Raw genomic sequence first — 19,705 nt, 5'->3', positions numbered from 1 at the left:
TTTCCTGTACCTAGTCACTGTATCCAACACTTTTTTTGATCTCTTTGAAGTAATAAATGCATTAGAATAGAATAGGAGTTCAAACTAGCCAATTGTTGTATAAATACAAATAGCAGCAGTGTTTTGAATCCTCAGATTCTCCCTTTAGAAAAAAAACATTTACATTGAAGCATACGGGGAAAAAAAACCAAACCCAACTTCGAAATGTATTTCAAGCAAGAATTAGTAGCAATAGCCTTTATGAAGGTTACCTTAAACTTCATCCTAATTTGCATACCCTCTTGGAAAGTTTTAAATTTAATAATTATTTTTTTAGCAGTGTGTTTGCCTGAGGATGATTTCAAAAAACTTTCAGACAAAACTAAATAATTTGCTCACGCAGCTGAAGAGGCTAAGAAAATAACTGATATTTCTCCATGTCAAATATGTCTGGATACCGTTTCTTTTGGCAGCTCTAGAACTGCCACACAATAGAAAAGCGACTTGGTGAGAATTTTGTAGAATCTGGAAAAGTCATCTGTATGTCATCAACAGAGACTGCAAGTAGGTAAGCTTGCTCAAGTGTATGTATGCTGGCCCTGATTTTGGCCAAGAAATCCAGTAATAACCAGATTTGGTTATTCTGAATTTTCTGAATATTCTGAATATTCAGAATGAATTATTCTGGTGAATCTGGTAATAATCAGATAATAACCATCACCTACTTTGCCTGCTATATATCAAGGCTGAAATCTGCATCCTGGATCAAAAGGTACCAGTCATTGTAAGATCTTTTATGAATCATCAGTATCAGCAGAACACTCAATTGAAAATAATAATTAATGCAATCCCTGGATATACAGGCAGGACAGTAAGTAGGACATAGGGAAATAACTTTCCTTGTCATAAAAGGTGAGACTGGTAATAGCATACTACATACAGGTCTGCTGTCTAACTGTTACAAAATAGATGTTTAAAATGCAAAATTGAAAGAAACTACAATATTATAAATCCCTTCCTCACACCTGAAACCTGGCAACTTCCTTCCCACATACCTGTGGCACCTCTTCTGAGCAAAAGAGCTGCGCAGAAGGTACAACAGGACACAGGCAGTTGATGGTAACGTAAAGCCAGCTTTGCCTTACTTCCCTCTTACACGGATGGAAGGTTAGGTCCCTTTCTCCTGCCCAATACCCATCACATCGGGAAGAACACAATTATCTAGCCCTCTTTCTGATATTGCTTATATTGTCTGGAAATCTTAGAAGTTACTGAATACAAAAGTAGCAATGGATACATGGCCAGGTTTCACTTCCTAAGAAAATGAAGGAAAATTTCCAAGAACTCATACCAAGAACTCATATGATTTTGGCATTTCAGCACTTTCACAAAGGAAAAAGTACTAAATGTTGCAGCTTCTGAATCTAGTAAAGGAAGATTTGACTAAAAGAAAAAAAAAAAAGACAGAAAGAATAAAAAAAAAGCAAACCCAACCCTGCTCCGAATAATCAGAGTAAAAAGAATAGACGGAATTGTTCCTAAATTTTTCCAGAAAGCTGTAAAGGATTTGCTTCCTCAAGAGCAGTCTGATAAGTTTTAATGAAAAACAAGGCACTGAGCTCCAAAGAGGGCTCACTGGAGAAATTTCATAACCGGGCTAATTGATGACCTGAAGGGTTTTTATGGTCTTAAATGCTGTATAAAAACTTAAGGATTTCCATCTTCACATTTTATCTATTTTTCAAATAACACAAAGTTACACTTAAAACCCAAGTCAAAATAATTACAAAACAATACCTAGGCTGCAGGCCTGTCACGGACAGAGCAGCTGTAATTCTGCTCGTCTAAGAAACCAGAGCTCAGACTCTGGGCACACACGTAATAATAGTCTTCATTTACACGATTATTTACTATTCTCTTTCCACAGAATTCCTCCCTTTTTCTAGTTCTTTTCTGTGAATGAAGTAACAACAAAAGTAGTGGATGCATATAGCACTCATCCCCAGCAAAATCATAAATTTCCTTGTTTAAAATTAAAAGCATAAATAATGCTGCCTGAGCAAACAACATAGGTTGTGGTTTTATTTTTTTAAACCAAGAGCATACAATCAGGCTATGAATTTCAAGGTTTTAATAACCTGCCAGAGTTAAGTACAGTATTTTAAAGGGAAATGATAAAACCTCAGAGAACAAAGTAACTACTCAGTGCTTAGGGCTAGGAGAAACAGAGCACTATACACATTCTTTCTTGTGAAATTTCACTCATTTTCCACTGTCGCCTTTGGTACTAGCTTGTAGCTGATTCAGGAGAGAGAAATAGGTATGCTGAGATAGGTGGAACATTAATCTTGTATGGAAATTCCCATTTTGGGATTCCTGCACGAAAAACGCAGGCCTTTATTGCAGAGGGTAAGCTTCCACATTTAATACATACTAACTGAGAATTAAATTAAGTCTAGTTAGTGCACATAGTTATTCTTTCTTAAGCACAAGGCAAGCTGCTTATTGTTCTGACTCAAGTCAGCAGGAGAGTTTGTTTGCATTACTCAACCATTTCATTACTGCTGACTTACCTGTTATATAATATGAACACCTATTATATAAACAGCATTTGAGAGAATTACACCCCACGAAAAGCAAAGAAGCACAAGCAGACCACTTTTAAACACAGCAGCCTCAATGATTCCTAATGTAATAACAAGTAATTGAGGACCAAAAAGACCTCCCTTTGAAGGATTCTTTCCATTAGAAAACTAAGGTCATATTGGATCCAATTTATAGCAACAATCTCTCAAGAAATTACTACACTGTCTTCTTCTAAATGAAAGAAAACACTGTTATTCTAAATAAAAAACTGAAGCTGCTCCAAGAAGATAACAGAGCTTCAGATGCATGCACAAAATTACCTGTTCTCATAAAACTTGAAGTAAACATATCAGTCATTACATGCAAAAATCACATGTTCTAACAGTTACTTCAAACAAATATGAAACAGCCTATGTAAGTACTTACTCTGCAATAAATACCCATCAATGCAAAGGAAAACTTTATACATTTTTCATAGAAACTACATACGGATACCAAATGTCAGTTCTGTCAATTTTTCAGCAAGTACATATTCAGGCATTTTAGTGCTATTATTCTTGACTTCTAGAGATTTAATAGAAAGAAAAATAATGACACCAACAACAATATGACCTTGCTCACCTACAAGCTACTTTTTTCAGGATTATTCTCTTCTAATATCAATATATCAGTATGCAAGAGACACACAGGCAGATTCATAATGCATTCGCAGAGAAGCCAGACAAAATCTGCAGTAGAAATATATTCATTATTCAGTGAACATCAGTTGCCTGGGTCGGTATAGCTGTAGCTCTGTACCTTCTGCTAACGTTGGCATTTAATAGGTGTTGAGAGCACACTAAACTACTCTGTAAACAGGGTAACCACAGAATAACCCCACTCAGAGACTTTGCTTTATCCTTCTTATGTGCATCTCAGAAGACCTGTACAACTGCCATCCCTTTTCTTTAGGTATGCATATGAATGCCCAGAACTCTGACCTTCATGGTTATGCACAGAAAACATCAATAATTGTTTCCAGGAAATCCCAGATTACCATCAAACATGGTTCTTCCAGCTTTGAATATGTAGGTCCCATCAATGTGCCCTACAAAAGTCTTTGTCTTTCTCAAATCTAGAGCAGAAAATAGTCCAGAACTAGTGCAAATGTTCTGCCTGGGACCTTTACAAATCTCTCTTTAGCCTGCCCTCTTCCCAGCAGAATCCCCGAGCTCACATTTTGTAACCATTCTGCAGAGAACTTGGTTCTTTATCCCATGTTCTCTGGATGTAATCTCTGTATTAACAGTAAATATTCATTTAACAGTTGGCACCAAGCCTCTGCTAAAGACAGACCAACAGAAAATCTGCCAATTAATGTTATTTTTTTAAAAAAAAAGTTTCAATACTACATGTTAGAAAACAGAATGTTTGTTGGTTTGGTGGGGTTTTTTTATTCACTCTATTCTTCCCTATAGCATTACTTTAAGACACACTCCCCTACACTTTCTTTACTTTCTGCTCCTGCCCACATCTGGTGGGAATAAACAGCATGAAACTGTTGCTCTACTTCACACATATGGCTGTATGCAGTTATCACTGCACATCCTTGGGTTTGGACTGTGATATTTGACATTATGCCTGTATGTGCCTGTTCTTTCAAATTTATTTATTTTTTCCTGTGGATTTGATTGCTTTTGGCATCGGTGTTTACAAACTAAGGGAAGAGAGGTCCCCGTCTAGAAGCATGCATCTGCTTACTCTGGTACCACCTCTTCTCTCAGATGTGCTTTTTATTCTCTTGCTGTTGGAGTTAGTCCTTGGAAGACGCTCACACTGACAGCACACGCTTTGGATCATCCATGGGGCCGCTCCTGGACTTAATTTCCCAAATACCATATTCAATCTCAGTACCTGGCATTTTATGGGACTGACTACTCTATGCTACTTTAAAGTTTGCTTTTTCAAGGCATCCCCAGAAATAGCAGAGGCATGCTTCTCTCCTGCCAGCTTTCTTGAGTGACAGACTTATACAGATAAAAGAGAAGTAGGGGTTAACCGTAATTCCTGGGCCTGTGGTCACTCTTCCTTACTTACAGTTTACAGGATTTGAGCTTGAGCGTGGCATTCAAATTAACCCTACAGGTTGTATAACGAATGCTCAACTACATCATAACACATCGAATTAATTACACAGCAGAGAACATTAATTACACTACTATGATTTATTAGTAAATACTTACTTGCTAGTCAAACAATTAACATTATTTCTATATCCTTTATCTTCCAGACTGCAAAAATGTGTTAGTTTCCATATTTCTTGTCCACCGAGACTCAATAACATTCTATTTCCAGCTCTAATGATGAGTTATAAGACATTTTAGCTCAGGCCACACAGCAATTTAATTATTTCCAGAGAAAAACAGCACACATCCAAGTCATTTCAAGTCTACTTGACAGTCTCACTTGATACAGTCAGAAATCCTGAAGCTTAGCTGTTCTGAAGAAGTGATTGAGCTTTATATTTCACATTATGAGATCTCAAATTAAAACATTCTCGTAGCTCTATGCTGACCTGCAGCACATTGAAATTGTTGTGAATTTACAACTCTAGCAAGTTTAAGTGAAAGCTGCAAATGTTTAGAATTTCTCAATAATCAGACCATTCCTGTAGCAAAGGAGGAAAATTAAACATAAGGAATTCATGATGCTTAAGCTTCTGCCAGTCATGAAATCTGTGGAACAGTGGCAAAAAAACCTGTTACATTTTGCAAGATGAATAAGAAGCAAACAATTAATAACTTACCCCTTCTGCCTTTTCTTCTGTGTTCGCCAGCATTTCCTGGAGGGCCCGCACTGACAGAGACTGCTCCAGCACAAAGGTGCAGATGGACAAATCAGGTGGAACATTCTAGGTGAAAAAAAAAACCCCAGGAGATCATATTATTAACAGATTTGCTGAATACCACTTCCCAGTGCTGCTATTTTCCCTCCCTTTCCATGAATCTGAACTATCTACTATAGCCTTGAGGCTCTGAACACCAGCCACATACTGGGTTGCAAGATTCAGGCTTGGCCAGCAAGTGAGGGGGAGTGATTCCTCCCCACCGCTCAGCTCTCGCAAGCGGGCACCTGGGGCACTGGGTCCCACTGGCAATAAAAGAAAGAAACCAATACACTGCATCAGGTTCATCAGGGGACCACCATGGCTGTCGGGGATGGTGCACTCACCCTGTGCGGCGTGGGGGGCTGAGCTCCATCAGCCTAGATAGAGGAGAGAGAGGAGAGGGGGGTCTTATGGCTCTCTCTACAAATCGAGTGGTGATTACAGGGAAAATGGAAGCAGACTCTTCTTGGAGGTGCTCCTTGAAAGGAACAGTATCGGCAAGACGAGTAGTACCAAAGAAAATTACAATTAGATACTAGGGAGAAAAATTCAGCCTGGGAGTGGAAAGCACTGTTAGAGGTGGCTGGGCAAAGCATTGAAATCTGCTTGGACATTAGCATACGGAACAAGTGTCTTAGATATTATCATCAGGCTGGAAACAAAATTCAGACTTTAGGCTACTGGTAGTAGCCAGACCTCATCCTTTATGATGGTCTCCAGGTCAGGATGACTTTTCTGTAGCGGACACATTAGACACTGAATATCAAGGACAAGCCAGTAGCTTCTCAGCCTTGAAGCAGTATACTTCACCGTATTCTAAGAGGGATAAAATTAAAGAGTCATATAAAAATAAATATTGAACTTGTGATGATTGAGGAAAAAAAAATAAATCATTGAGCTATTGCGAAGCTAATTTTCCAGACTATCATAGAAATCCATAATAAAATTGAAACAGGTTTCTAACAGCAATGTCTAAGTTACAAAGTAGCAAAGTAAAATTGGGTTTTATGTGGGGATCTTTTCTTCTGTTAATAGAATATAGAACTCCTACACACCTTTTCTTGCCTACAGAAATTCCTTCATGTTCCTTCTTTTTCTTTTCGTGTGAGTTGCATATTTTAGTTTAGCAATACTTTTACTGACTATTGGAAATCAGGGTTTTACACCATGAATGCTTTCACTACTGAAGCTGTAAAACTGCACATTTATTCAAACTGCGTTGAATTTAAAGAGGCCTCTTCCAAGGCCTCAAACATTAAATTGTAAAAGGTAGTTGCAAAGCCATTTCACTCCCTCTTTTTCTAAGGTTTCAAAAGTTAGTTTACTCAGAACACTTCACACTCTTAATAGCTTATTAAATTGCTGTTCATCACTCCTAATTACAGTAATTCAAGTCTGTTTATTAACTATTGGATATTTCATTACCTACCTCTGTTTATATTTCAATAAACTTAATGTAAAGTGGTATTTAAAATTAAAGTTTTAACCAGATCAAAAAGCATTAAATAGCATCCTCTTTTGCATGGGATTTTAACTGGCTCATGCAATGACACTTAGGCTTGAAATATTTTTAAGCCAACACTTTTAGAATCAGGCTTCTATTTATTTGGCAGGGTTCTCGTTACCATTTTTATTTTGTAGTTACTCCGACACTACAACAGGCCTTTTCACTAGTATTAGGCCAACAGACAACTAATTAGATTCTCTTCAAAATGTCCTTGTAATGTAAGTACTATCATAAGCCCTTTTACAGAGCAGGAAAGGGAGCACTCCAAGCTCGCAGGTTGCAAGGTGGTGTTGCTGCAATTTTCCGTTCAGGAAAGCCTCACAGAAATGAATTGCCTGACGGTCCAGCTCGCCTCAGTTCTCCCCAGTGAAGACTGATGGACAAACAAGCAACTGAGCAAAACAGCAAAAGGTGCTCCTTACAGTGTGCTCAGAAATGAGCCAAGGTTACATTTTCTATGTATGCTTGGTTATAAACAAACATACATATGCAGTCTCCATAACAATGTTCCTATTGTTAGTACTGTTATTTAAAGCAAGATTTTTGCTGGCAGAATCTGTCACACATACAATTTTGTGACCCATCAAATGCTGTTTTCTTTTTACTACTATACCTACATTACAGGTTATACACTCTACAATACGGAAAACCCTGCATCATTTCACACAGTGATCAAGCCAACGTAACCAGGACACTCCTCCTTCATCAATTCAATTCTTCTTTACATTCAAGACAGCCATGAGCATTTTCTTCCCTCCCCATTAACACTGAGGAATGAAGTCCCAATGAACACTTTGTAGCTATTCTGCTAGCAGGTCAGTAAGGCACACTGAGCAGCTAGAGAGTAATAAAGGAGAACTGCATGAGAACGTCTTGCTTTAATTAAGTGAAAGAGGCACCTTCTTCTTACAGTCTAGCAACATGTTATGACCAGGTTCTTTTCACTTGAGACAAGAGTGAGAGCACATTACCCTTCCTCACGTCTGCTATACGGGTACTTAGGCGCTGGGTGGCCCTCGGGGAGCACCGCCTGTCCCCTAAGAGCTGACAGAAGATGCATCCACCGATGCTTGCAGTGAGCGTGTGAATCAAGACTCTTCCTCTCTGGCAGTTTCTCACCCAAATCTGCTCTAGCGAAGATCCAACAGGCATTGCTGCATACAGTGTGCAACAGTCATGGCATGGACATACACGGGACAGATGCAGAACTGCCAGTATATTTAGTTCAGACGGTTACAGCTCTGCTCACCCCTCTACAGTCCATTTGAATGTTGATGCTTTTAGAGCTCTGTATTTAGAAGACGAGGCTTCAGGCTGGCATACAGACAGATTGAAGGTTCCTGTTCTGAATAGCCCCCTCCAAAAAATAACAACTCCAGGTAATTTTTAAAACCTCACTGAAATATGCTGAAAATTTATTCACTATGCACCTTCCATCTCTTCAAAGCATAAACTTAAAACGAGGAAGGAAAAACATAGTCCTCTGATTATCTATCTTATCTCTCATATTACTTCACATACAGATGGAGGAAGGAATATAAAAAATAAAGGTATTCTGTGTTACATAGCTGCCTAACATTCCCTATCAGAAGATATCTCCATACAAATTATATTGTGGGGTTTAGTTTCCAGTCTGGAAAATGCATATTCTAGGGGCTGATCTAAGAAAATCTGTACCAATCAGTTAGCAATACCAGGATTTTTTGATGACAGGTCAAACGTGTAGGCAGATATTTCAGTGATTGCTTTGCTAGACTGTGAATACACTATTAAAAAGTAAAGAATTTTAAAGAAAATATTTTGTTCCATGTTTAATGCCACCCACCAACGAACTTTTAACTAAACACCAAAACAACCTGTAACTAGCTGGAAATTTTCACCAGTTTAAGGGTAATAATAAATCTTTAATTTGAGAACAGAATGCAATTTATACCCCCCAAAAATGATCAGTGCTCAAAAGCAGATGTCTCAGTAGACATAAACAACCATATTGTTAATTGTCAGCCTGCTTTTCCACCAATTTTTATTGTATTCATCTTTGCTGCAGTAACTTTCTAAATGAAGGCAAAGAAAAATAGTTCATATTTCAAAAGGCTTTTTCTGTTTTTGTGACAGAATGTGTAATGAGGTCCTTGGACAGTCCAGGGAATCTGTATCACTTATATTTAACCCAAAAAGATCAGTGGAAAATTCTGATGAACAACAGCAGCATCCAAAACAATTTATTTTCAATTTATGTTGGACACATTTGCAAAATCAGTTATATTTTAATGCTTAACATAAAATATACCCAATGGTGTAAAAAGTAACAATTCCAATATTTCTCAGAGCTTAAAACATTACTGACTCTCTCTGCTAGTTCTTGTTTACAATATTTGTCTTGTTGTCAATTATTTGTCTAGACAATCTAATCAGTCATAATTACAACCTAACATTAAGTAGCTTGATAAAATTAGGTTATTACATAAATTAACTAGAAATTGTATATTAAATTTCAAAAGAAAATACAGTACCGCTAGGAGAAAAGTAGTAAATTACTATTAACTTTTTCTATTGAGCCTTCACCCTTGTTTATAATAGCCCAGTCAGCAAAATTAGACAAAATAACATAATTCTCATCTGCAATTTTTAAAACATATCTATTGCTGGATTATATAGAAAATATGTGAATGCTTTATTCTTCCTGCCGTTTTAAACTATATTTATTGTGTAGTAGTATTTCTGTAGTAATATCTGCACAGTAAATTATGCTTTACTCTGTGGGAGGCAGATTTGCAAATTAGATAATCATACCCTTTATTAAAAAGGTGTTTTGGGTAAAGCATTTGAGATGCTATTTTAAAAGATCTCTAGCTGTAGTCCAACCCACAACTGAATCACGGATACTGGATGTATTCATTACAAGCTATTCCAGTTTTTAGTGAATTATTATTTGCATATTCCAGTGTGATGACAATGAAAGCAAGAGGCCGAGATACAAAACTCAGTCCCACTGCCTTACTCTGATGATTACACAGTGTTAAAAAGTCGCCATAACCTGCTCACATAATATGATGCATATAATCTTGTGAATGTAAACTGAACTTCCGCCTCTCATAAATACTGGTACAAGACTGAAAAGTAGTAAATCGCATCAGCAAACACAATTCTGTCTCTAAGAATAAGCAGCTTTACCTCAGCTTTATTTCTCTTCCTAGTTATTTGCAAGCTTCCTAGTTGTTTTCCTAGGCTCACGGTTATTTTTATTCCTCTTTAAATGAATTCCCAATTAAATGGGCTTGCAGGTATTTCATCTCTAAATCTATACTAAATATTCACACAACAGTGCCTAAAAAAAACCTCCTCCTAAGCAGCCTGATTTACAAAGCATCCAGAGTCAGCATCATTGCCAAGAAATGAGATGTAGGGTGTTCATAACTTTTTTAAAACTAGTACACTTATTAGATGCCTAACTTTGAGATTCCAAGTAGGAGGATTCAGAAAATTAATTTTAGTACCGAGTTTAAGCAAAAGATCTGTAGGCCTGTTTGTGGGAGTAGCCTGAAAGAAACTGAACCCACCATCTATTTTGAAGTTATATTTAAATTTATATATCTCAGTCTTTTTGGCAGTCCTTTCTACTTAAATGAGATTCTGTCTGGTGACAGTGATGAAACACACTCAATATTACCGAGCACAAACATTCATTTCTAGGACTTTACACAGAAAGCACAGCTTTCCGCATTTTCAAACTTGTGATTGAAAAGATGGACCCAGTACAAAAACACACGGCTCCGATGGCAAGACCCATCAGCTAAATAGGACGAACCATATTCACCAAATCCCAAAAAAGGAAAAGAGAGAATGAATTATGAATCTTCTGGTTTTGGTTCTAGAAGACAGGACCTTTCGATAACAGTGTCAAGGTCCTGCATGTTTAACATTAGCAGAAACCGTGAAGGTTGCCTGACCACCTCCTACAAAAAGCTCGTTCTCAGTTGCTTGTGACTATTTTAGCCTGAAACCATCACTTTTTGTACAAGGCATTTATAGGATATTCCATCTGAAATCTCTGCTTTTGATGGAAACGACTAAGTTTTCAACATTCAAAACCCTTTATGTTACTCTATCAAAAAACTGTAACACCCTCAAGTTTTTGGAAGAGCGATTTGACAAGGGAGTGAGTGGCCTTTTGTCACAAGTATGCTTTTCACTTTTTCTAGGAAAAAAAATGAAAATCTAGTCAAGCTCTACTTCCTGAAAAATGTCATTTTCCACATGTTGACAAGAAACTTTTCACTAATTGAAAGCTCTAAAGCTTCCTTCTTCACAGGACAGCTGTTTCAGGGGTTAAAACTGAAAAACTCACAGGAATACTGGGAGGATAAAACCAGAATAGGGCCTGGAATAAATAAAAAAAAAAAACAAACAAAAAAAAAAAACACCAAGGGAAAAAGAGACCAATGCAGGGAAATACAGTTACTGGTGGAATGGAGGTCAGACCCAAGTACACTGCAATCGATTAATTTTCAAAACCTAGGACACAAGACAACTCCAAGTCCTCAGTGGTTCTTTTGAATCATGTTGGTTGCCTATGCCACTGCATGCTGATCACCTCTATTATACCATATCTTGTTAATCTCACCTAAACAACTGATGGACTTAATTTTTTAAAAAAGATTCTCTTCTTGTGGCCTCATAAAGAAAGCTTCCCTCTTTTATTCACATTTCTGAGTGCAGAATTCTCTCATAAATGAACTACTAGGTTTGGCAAACACCGCAGTGAAAAGAACTCTTGATACACTGAGCATACTTTCTGTTGGTATATCAAAGATAAACACTCATTTATCTTGAAGTCTATGTCTTATCACAAGGAGTTATTACTACTTTTTATCTCCATATGAGTTAGCACAACAGTTAGGACCAAAATCCTTCCCTACTCTTATTTTCAGATAGTGAATGTCAGCTGATGGTCACAGTGCAACAGTTCATTGGCAAAGAAAAATGCATTAACTGAAACAAGCTGTACACACTGACAGTATAACAACGTTCAGAAGGAAACTGCTTCTTGGGTTTTTTCCCCCCCTCTCACAATCTCCTTTAGAAATCCAAAAGAAACCAATTTCTGCTTAGGCTGTTGTTACATAAGTACAATTCTATTATTTTCCTTCATGCTTGCAAACAGCGTCAAAATTTTATGTTACAATTTTTCAATTTTTGCTCTTTGGAAACATCTTTGATCTTGAGAGCTGTGGAGGGCCATGAGGCTATTATTAACAGAACAGACGGTCTTAACTGCTTGGAAGATGTAATTCTTGGTATGATGTTTACTTTCTTTAAAGATTTAGGGCCTCATACATTCCATCTCTAAAGAGGATAAGTAAGGAGGTGTTTTCCTCTCATCCCCCATCTCTCCCCTCTCGTCTCCTTTCTAATCATACATAAGTCCAACATTACTGAGAGCTATTTCTCTTTTTTATCCATTCTCTGAAAATTTAAAACTCTTAGCAACAGATAGAAGTGATGTTGTGTAAGAATTCACCCAAAGACATTTCAGCCTCGATGGATAAACCAGGTCAATCAACCCAACAGCCATTATAAATGATGCTGCTGTAGCCAGAAGCTTAGATGACAATTGCTAATAGTACATCACCCTAATGCAATGTAAATGTGTTAATTTTTAAGGTAATTAGGAAAATTCCATGCTAATTAATAAAATTTCAAAATCTCATAGGATCAACAGTGCTACAAAAGTTCTAGGCACACATCCAAATTAACAAAACTGTTTTTGTTTAATTTCATGCTGATCCTGCAAATTCTACTTTATTATGCTAATCTTTATGTGTATTATTCAAAACTTTACAGTTCCCGTTTACTCTCAGAGATTATGCCGTATTTGTAGCTACTGCAACCAGTAATGGAAGAATCTAGAATATTATCAGGTGGGAAGTTACTATTGCTTTAGAACCTGGAGGGAAGCAGCTACCCTTTGATTTTTGCATCACCAGAAAGATGATCTTTATAAAAATACTATTTTTCCCCTTTCTGAAAAGCATAGCAGACACCCTCCAGGAAAATCTTCCTGATCTCTGACCAGGTTTACTATAAAACATGCACATTACAACAATCGTCTTTCCAAGTAGGAATCCTATAATCTTTCAGGATCAGACAAGTAGGGCAACTGTGCACATCTTTTGTGGCTGTAATATCTGACATGGGCTGACCAGCCTCAGTAGAAATCTTACCTTCACATAACAACCAAAAGGACATTATTTGCAGAGATTTTCTTAATGTTAAATTTATCCTATAGCTGAAATCTTCACAATGGAATTGTCACGTGCAAAAATGAAACCCCCAAAAGATAAATACTAACCCCTCCAGAATACCCTACACCAACTCTAATGAGAAATTCATTCACTTCACAGTGAACATGAAACAATGTGCCTAAGAGAAGCAAAACCTGCTTATTTATCTCATACGCTATCAACTACAAAATGTAACAACAGACACTAAATTTTAATCTCTCAGGATTTTATTGTAAGTTTTCAACCATTATGCTTTCCATTTTATGCTGCTGAAATCAATCAACCTGTATAACCACGAAAATTGGTGCCTATCAAATATTGCTGGAATAAGGGACTGGAAATTTATGCTCTGAGTCACCTCTGACTTGTCCTTAAGCAAAGGAAAGGAGATGCATCATCAGCTCTCTCCTGGGCAACACAGTTTAAAAGTAGCAAAGCATACACAGCTATCAAAATCGTCTGTGGCAAGATGCAGCAACGCACTTAAGCACTTACAGTACTAAACTGAGTATTAACAGTCAATATTTTCTTTACACATACGCAAAATAAATCACTTTTTATAACTAAAATGAATAATGCATGCATTCTGTTTTGAGTCAATACTCATTCATGTGCTTAACTCAATTAAAAAAAAATATTCAAAACAAATGAAACGCAAATGCCCACAGAATTTTCAGTCTATCCCACCAGTGTTACAGAAGCTAGACGTGCTTTATTCAAATTTAGGTGTGCCAGCCCCTTCTGGCTGGCAAAAAATTAATAAATTATAAAGCCACTTTTTGAAGATGCGGTATGATATACTATTTATTTCTTTAATTCATTTAGTCCCTCTTGTTATACATATGTCCTTTAAAGGTAATATTGTCCATTCTGGCTCAGGCTGGATGTAATGTTCCCCAGATTATTTTGATCTGATTTACTTGATCTAAACTATTATTAGAAATTATATAATTATTTTAAAAGGTATAAACATTCACCTCTGTAATATAAACAAAACAGAATGATATATTGAAAGTTGTTCACTGAAAAAAAAATATAAAACCTTTAATCATCTGATTCTTGTAGTCTCCAGCAGATATTTAGGTCAGGGACAGAAGGACAGATAGGACTGTCTGCCAGGAAATTCTTCATGGATTTAGGGATATGTACTGTCAGAGTTTCACTGCTCATAAAAAGTGTGATAATGCTTTCCAGCATAAATACTTATTTTAAAAAAATATCTCACCGTGTATTCTCAGAACTTGTGGTTTGTCTGTAAATATATGTGTAAATATATAAAGCTCCTATTTGACTGTGAATGACACTGCATTTGGGAAGACAGTGCATGATGTATACAGTAAACACTTATTTTATGTACCTTTATTAGCTACAAAATCAAAAAGCTTGGAAGACCAATTAGTGATTATTTGCTCAGCTTCTTAAAGATTCAAATTTTGTCCCTTTTTAGTCTAAGGTACCAAAATATTGTTACTAAGCTGTTAAGCAAACAACTGCTGCTTTAAAGGGCTTTCTGTAACTTATCATTCAGCAACATACCAGCACAAAAAGCTGCCACGAAGTACCATCTAGACAGAAATGCCCACACACATTTCCCAGCAAACAACCCACCTGCCTCAGAAGTGAATTATGAAAGAGGTAGTAAAGCAAGAGGCTTAATAATTCAGAGGCAGTAAAGACAGTCTCAAGGACCTGGCAAACTATGTGGATTTTTACTCTTTTCCTGCTATTCTTGAATCCACATTCAAGGAGGGAGTATAACATGAAGTTTACAGATATCACCCCCTACGTGCAACTACTGCATTCATTTAGATCATTCACCCACCTGGAATTTCCTCCTTTACTGTATTCAAGTTCTTCCTTTACAGAATTGTTCATTTTGACATCATGTAAGATTAACTACAGTATTAAGATCTTTACAGATACCTATTATGCACAACCATGTAACATTTTCTAGATGGTTTTTATTTTATTTTACCAATATCTCAGTTTTCACCTTACCAAGCAAAGATGTTCCACTACTCTTCTAAAGTTCATGTCTACGCTGGGGATTTAACATAACCTTTTAAATGCCATTGTTTGGTATTGCTTGATTTTCTAATAAAAAAAAAAAAACAAAAAACAAAAAACAACCCCCCCCAAAAAACAACAAACACCACCACGTTCTTGCAAGTTTTCCAAAATAACCAGAACTCTTCTAAATTAATTCCAAGGAATCCACACTTTCTATAGAATAAAACCATCCTCGTGAGAATTATATGGACAGTTATGTGTACATGAAAATAAGAGCTGTAATGGAAACTATAAATACAGTTAACCTCCATGATAAATAAGCTGGAAGCATACACAATAGGAAAGAATTCTTTTACCATTTTGAGTTTATAAAATGAGGTTTTTATAGCCATTAATCTGTACACATACTTGCAACTGTATCAGCCAAAAGAGGTCAAATTAATTGTTCGTGTACTACTGACCAAATCACATATCAAAGATGGCACTCAAAATATGTTAAGCTTTATTCTTACAAGAGCTAAACACACTAAGCATGTTTCTTATTTTAAGTAAGACTTCATTGCAATTGTACTTTATTTCTACAGACTTTGTTGTATTGCCTAATAACTTAATGTATATACAAATCAGAGGAAAAAATCTGTATTAGCTGGACTTTCCAATTCATTGAATAATGGACATTCGAATGGTTTCTTGGCAAGTCTCTTCATATTGCGCTGAGTGGAATATTGGCTTGCTTTCTAGGGCCTCTGCCCAACCTTCTCATGCAAGTCCTGTGCTGTGCCTGTTTCCTTTTCTCTCACGGTACTCCAAATGTCACAGAACTTTGGCATTTTCCTTCAGACAGAAATAACTTGTCCCTGCTGCGTCTTTTAGTGATCAATACATACCTTGGCCATTTTAAGCATCCTAATCTAAACTAATTCATCCTATATTATCTAAAACCACTTGAGTGATGGCTGTTACTGATTTTGACTCACATTTTCCTTGATCGTTGCCTTATCACCAGCTGCAAACATTGTACTGTGCAACTAGAACTCATCAATACTCAGAGAAACACAAAGAAAACCTGAAATTCCTAACTCCCTGTTACATTTAAATGTGGGACAGAGGTAAAGTTTGCAAGATTGTTAAGGAAAGACTATCAGTCTTTTGAAATCAGCCAAGTAACAGTAGTTTCCTATGCTTTTTTAAAAGGTGTGCTAAAACTTCATTCTCATGGCAAGGCAATGTTTTTGAGGATGATATATTTGTATTTATCAAGAAAAGAGTACAAATACCTGGAAGATGAAACAGGCTTTCCACCCCTAAGCATATTCCTTATACGTCTTTATGTATCCAGTAAGGAGAGGGAAAACTTCTAAGAGAGTTAACACTCAAAACCATCGATTAGTATGATTCACGGGGACTCACTATATTTACATCGCTTTCTATAAGACAAGAAAAACTATCTCACACTGAATTCAGCTGAACATCAGCTTCAACACCCCTTCCAGCTCACACAACTCCCCAACTGGAAGACTGAAGGCAGGGCCAAAGCAGACTGCACACAATCACTGCTTTACAAGATCCTTGCTCTGAGGCACAGAGAACTGTAAAACTCATTTTGGCTTATAGATGGTATTTGAAAAGGCCAAGCCAAAAAAGGCAGAGAGGAAAGACATCTTAAGCTAGTGATCATACTGTGGGAAAACACAGTATTATTCCCATCCTCCAGCTATTAGAGACATGTTGGTTTTCGTAAGAAAAAACAGACTGGAACTGTCAGTGTGGTTCATAGCTCATGTATTGACTACATGTCCATCACTCGTATCTACAGATTTTCAAACAAACAGCAAACTTTCAGCAATTATTTGAAAATAATTGAACACCCAGGAAAAGCAGGCTGAACTCTGACCTTCTGCATATATGCGTACTCTTTAAGAACATAATCTCTTTTTTAATGATCCAGCCTCTGTGTTATAATGCATAACAAAGCAACTGTTCTTTTGCTTGTGAAACCAGAAAAAGTTATGCTTGCATTTGCACATAGCAATGCCTCTGCCAGCATTAGGAAAGTTAAAAAGCAACTTGCATTTGGGTTTCAAGCACAAGGACACAAAACTTACACTTTCAACCTCCAAACGATTTCCACTTGCCCAATTCCCCCCTTCCAATTCCAACTGTTTATAAACTAACACCCTCAATTTAATGTTGAAAATAATCTTGTTATGATAGCAAGTTACAGCATTCCCTCTGCTGTTAAAAAAGCATGCACATTCTTCCTCATTTTTCACGTGCAAGTAACCAGGAGAAAAAGCCTAGAATCTTCAAAATCACCAGCCAAAAGATAAAAGTTTCAAAAAGCCTTAAGAAACAAATTAACAGGAAAATTCTTTGGTGTTTTTTTGATTTGTTTTGTTTCTGATATAATTGATATTACCTACCTCAAAGAAACACATAGATTCACTTACAATAGGCCACACTTCATCCTAATCTCTGAGAGCCCTTTGGGCTGGGATTACACACAGGACTCTGCTGACCCAGATTTAGCTCAACAGTGCTTAAAAAATACTGAGTAGGAAGTAGCAATACCATGACTTCAAGGGCTGAGCAGGGATACATACTTAATTTGAAACTGCTACATTAAGACAAACGTTTGCCTAAAGGGCTTAAAAGAATCATTTGCACTTTCATGTATTCTTAGCTTGCAACACACAGATTTATCAGTCTGTTTTTTTCAGGTTTTCAGATGCACAAACTACTTATCAGCCTAATTAAAATTCAAACGACTGCTTTGTAACTACTGAGCATGTACTAATGAAGTACATTCCGCTATAAACCCATCACAGGAAATATTTAAAATGCTGAGCTCTAGAGGATTTAGCAGAATATGCCATTGTGTAACCTTGTGATGTTCAGTTACTCAGGGTAATGCAGCAGGCCCGAAGCCGCCAGGGCTGTGCTTGCACTGATCAGCTATCAGCTGTAACTTTCATCACACGCGAGTGCACAGTAAGAACTCTCACCTCAAAATACTCTGGCTTTGCTCTATGTATCACTTTGTTCACTGTTCAAGGACTTTCTTCTGGTATTTTAGTATAGGTTAGTCTATTTGGTGAAGGCAAATAATCTGTTTCCAGTCTTAACACCTAGTCCCAAACTTAATAAGAGTCCCAAGCTTTTTATACTAAATGGGGGAAAAAACCCACCCCACCACCCAAATCCATCAACGATGCAATTGTGAGGGCATTGCTTTGAAAAGAACATTAAAAATTGAAATACATGAAGCTATCCTGCAATAATAGCAACTTTCCTTTTGAATAGGAACAGGACTAAAAAGGGCAGGACTCAGAAGCTAAATCACAGCAAACTGGCAGGTTTTGAGAAGCCTGCAGAAAACTCACCACACCAGTCACAGGATTGCACACTGCATGTTTGACCTTCTTACATCGTGGTGCTCGTATCACAGCTGTACCTCAGGCAAGACTTTGCAGCATAGTATCTGCTTCTTTTTATGTTTTAAGCTTTATAAATAGTAAGAGTCTTAAACAGTTACTGGGATATATAGTTACAAAGGAAAACTAATTTAATAGGATTTTTCAGATCGTCTTCACTTATTTTATACCAGAAGTTGAATTCCTACATCTGTTCCACTACAATTAAAAAGTAAAAAAAAAAAAAACAACAAAAAAACCCCAAACCAACAAACCAAACAAACAACAACAAAAAAAACACCAACAACCACCATTATATGTGCTTTTACGAAGATTTAGGGTTTGCTTGTTTGCATTTAACAGACATTTAGATAACGAAGACAGCTACAAACTACATATTTGACTATAGAGGCAGGGCCATGATTTCTTTGCAGTTAGAGACATGGTGGGATAGCTCACATGCCTGGAATGCCGGCATGGGTGGCTACATACTTTTTAGGAACGCCAGGCCAGCAAGGCAAAGTGGAGGGGCTGCCCTTTACGTGGAGAGCAACTGGAACGTACCGAGCTCTGCCCAGGGCAGATGCAGAACAATCAAGAGCTTATGGGTAAGGATTAAGGGGCAGGCCAACATGGGGGACACGGGACACGGGTGCGGGTGTTTGCTACAGGCCACCTGATCGGGACAAGGAAGTCAGTGAGGCTTTCTACAGACAAGTGGCGGCAGCCTCACAATAACAGCCCTGGTTCTCATGGGGGACTTCGACCACCCTGATACCTGCTGGAAAGACAGCACAGCTGGGTGCACACAGTCCAGGAGGCTCCTGCAGAACATTGATGATAAGTCTTTGAGGCAGGTGGTGGAAAAGCCAACAAGCCGCGGTGTGCTTTTAGACCTTGTCTTCACAAAGGAGGACTGGCTGGGGATGTGAAGGTTGGGGGCAGCCTTGGCTGCAGTGACTGTGAGGTGAAGGAGCTCAGGAACCTGTGTGGAGGAAGCAGGGCAATAAGTAGGATTGCAACCCTGGACTTCAGGAGAGCTAACTCTGGCCTCTTCAAG

At 37.4% G+C, this 19,705-nt stretch overlaps 1 protein-coding gene across 4 annotated transcripts in view; it reads right to left on the bottom strand.

Moving 5' to 3' along the window:
* Window positions 1-19,705, bottom strand: part of RYR2 (ryanodine receptor 2) — a 434,547-nt gene that overhangs the window by 294,287 nt on the left and 120,555 nt on the right. For all 4 annotated transcript variants that reach the window (XM_055714670.1, XM_055714672.1, XM_055714671.1 and 1 more), the window contains exon 3: window positions 5,351-5,455. In XM_055714670.1, coding sequence (XP_055570645.1) covers window positions 5,351-5,455 — 105 coding nt within the window. The remainder of the gene's footprint in view (window positions 1-5,350; window positions 5,456-19,705) is intronic.

The sequence above is a fragment of the Falco cherrug genome, chromosome 6 (genome assembly GCF_023634085.1).
Source record: "Falco cherrug isolate bFalChe1 chromosome 6, bFalChe1.pri, whole genome shotgun sequence".
In the NCBI taxonomy this organism is placed as follows: Eukaryota; Metazoa; Chordata; class Aves; order Falconiformes; family Falconidae; genus Falco; species Falco cherrug.
This window is presented reverse-complemented; position numbering and strand designations above follow the sequence as displayed.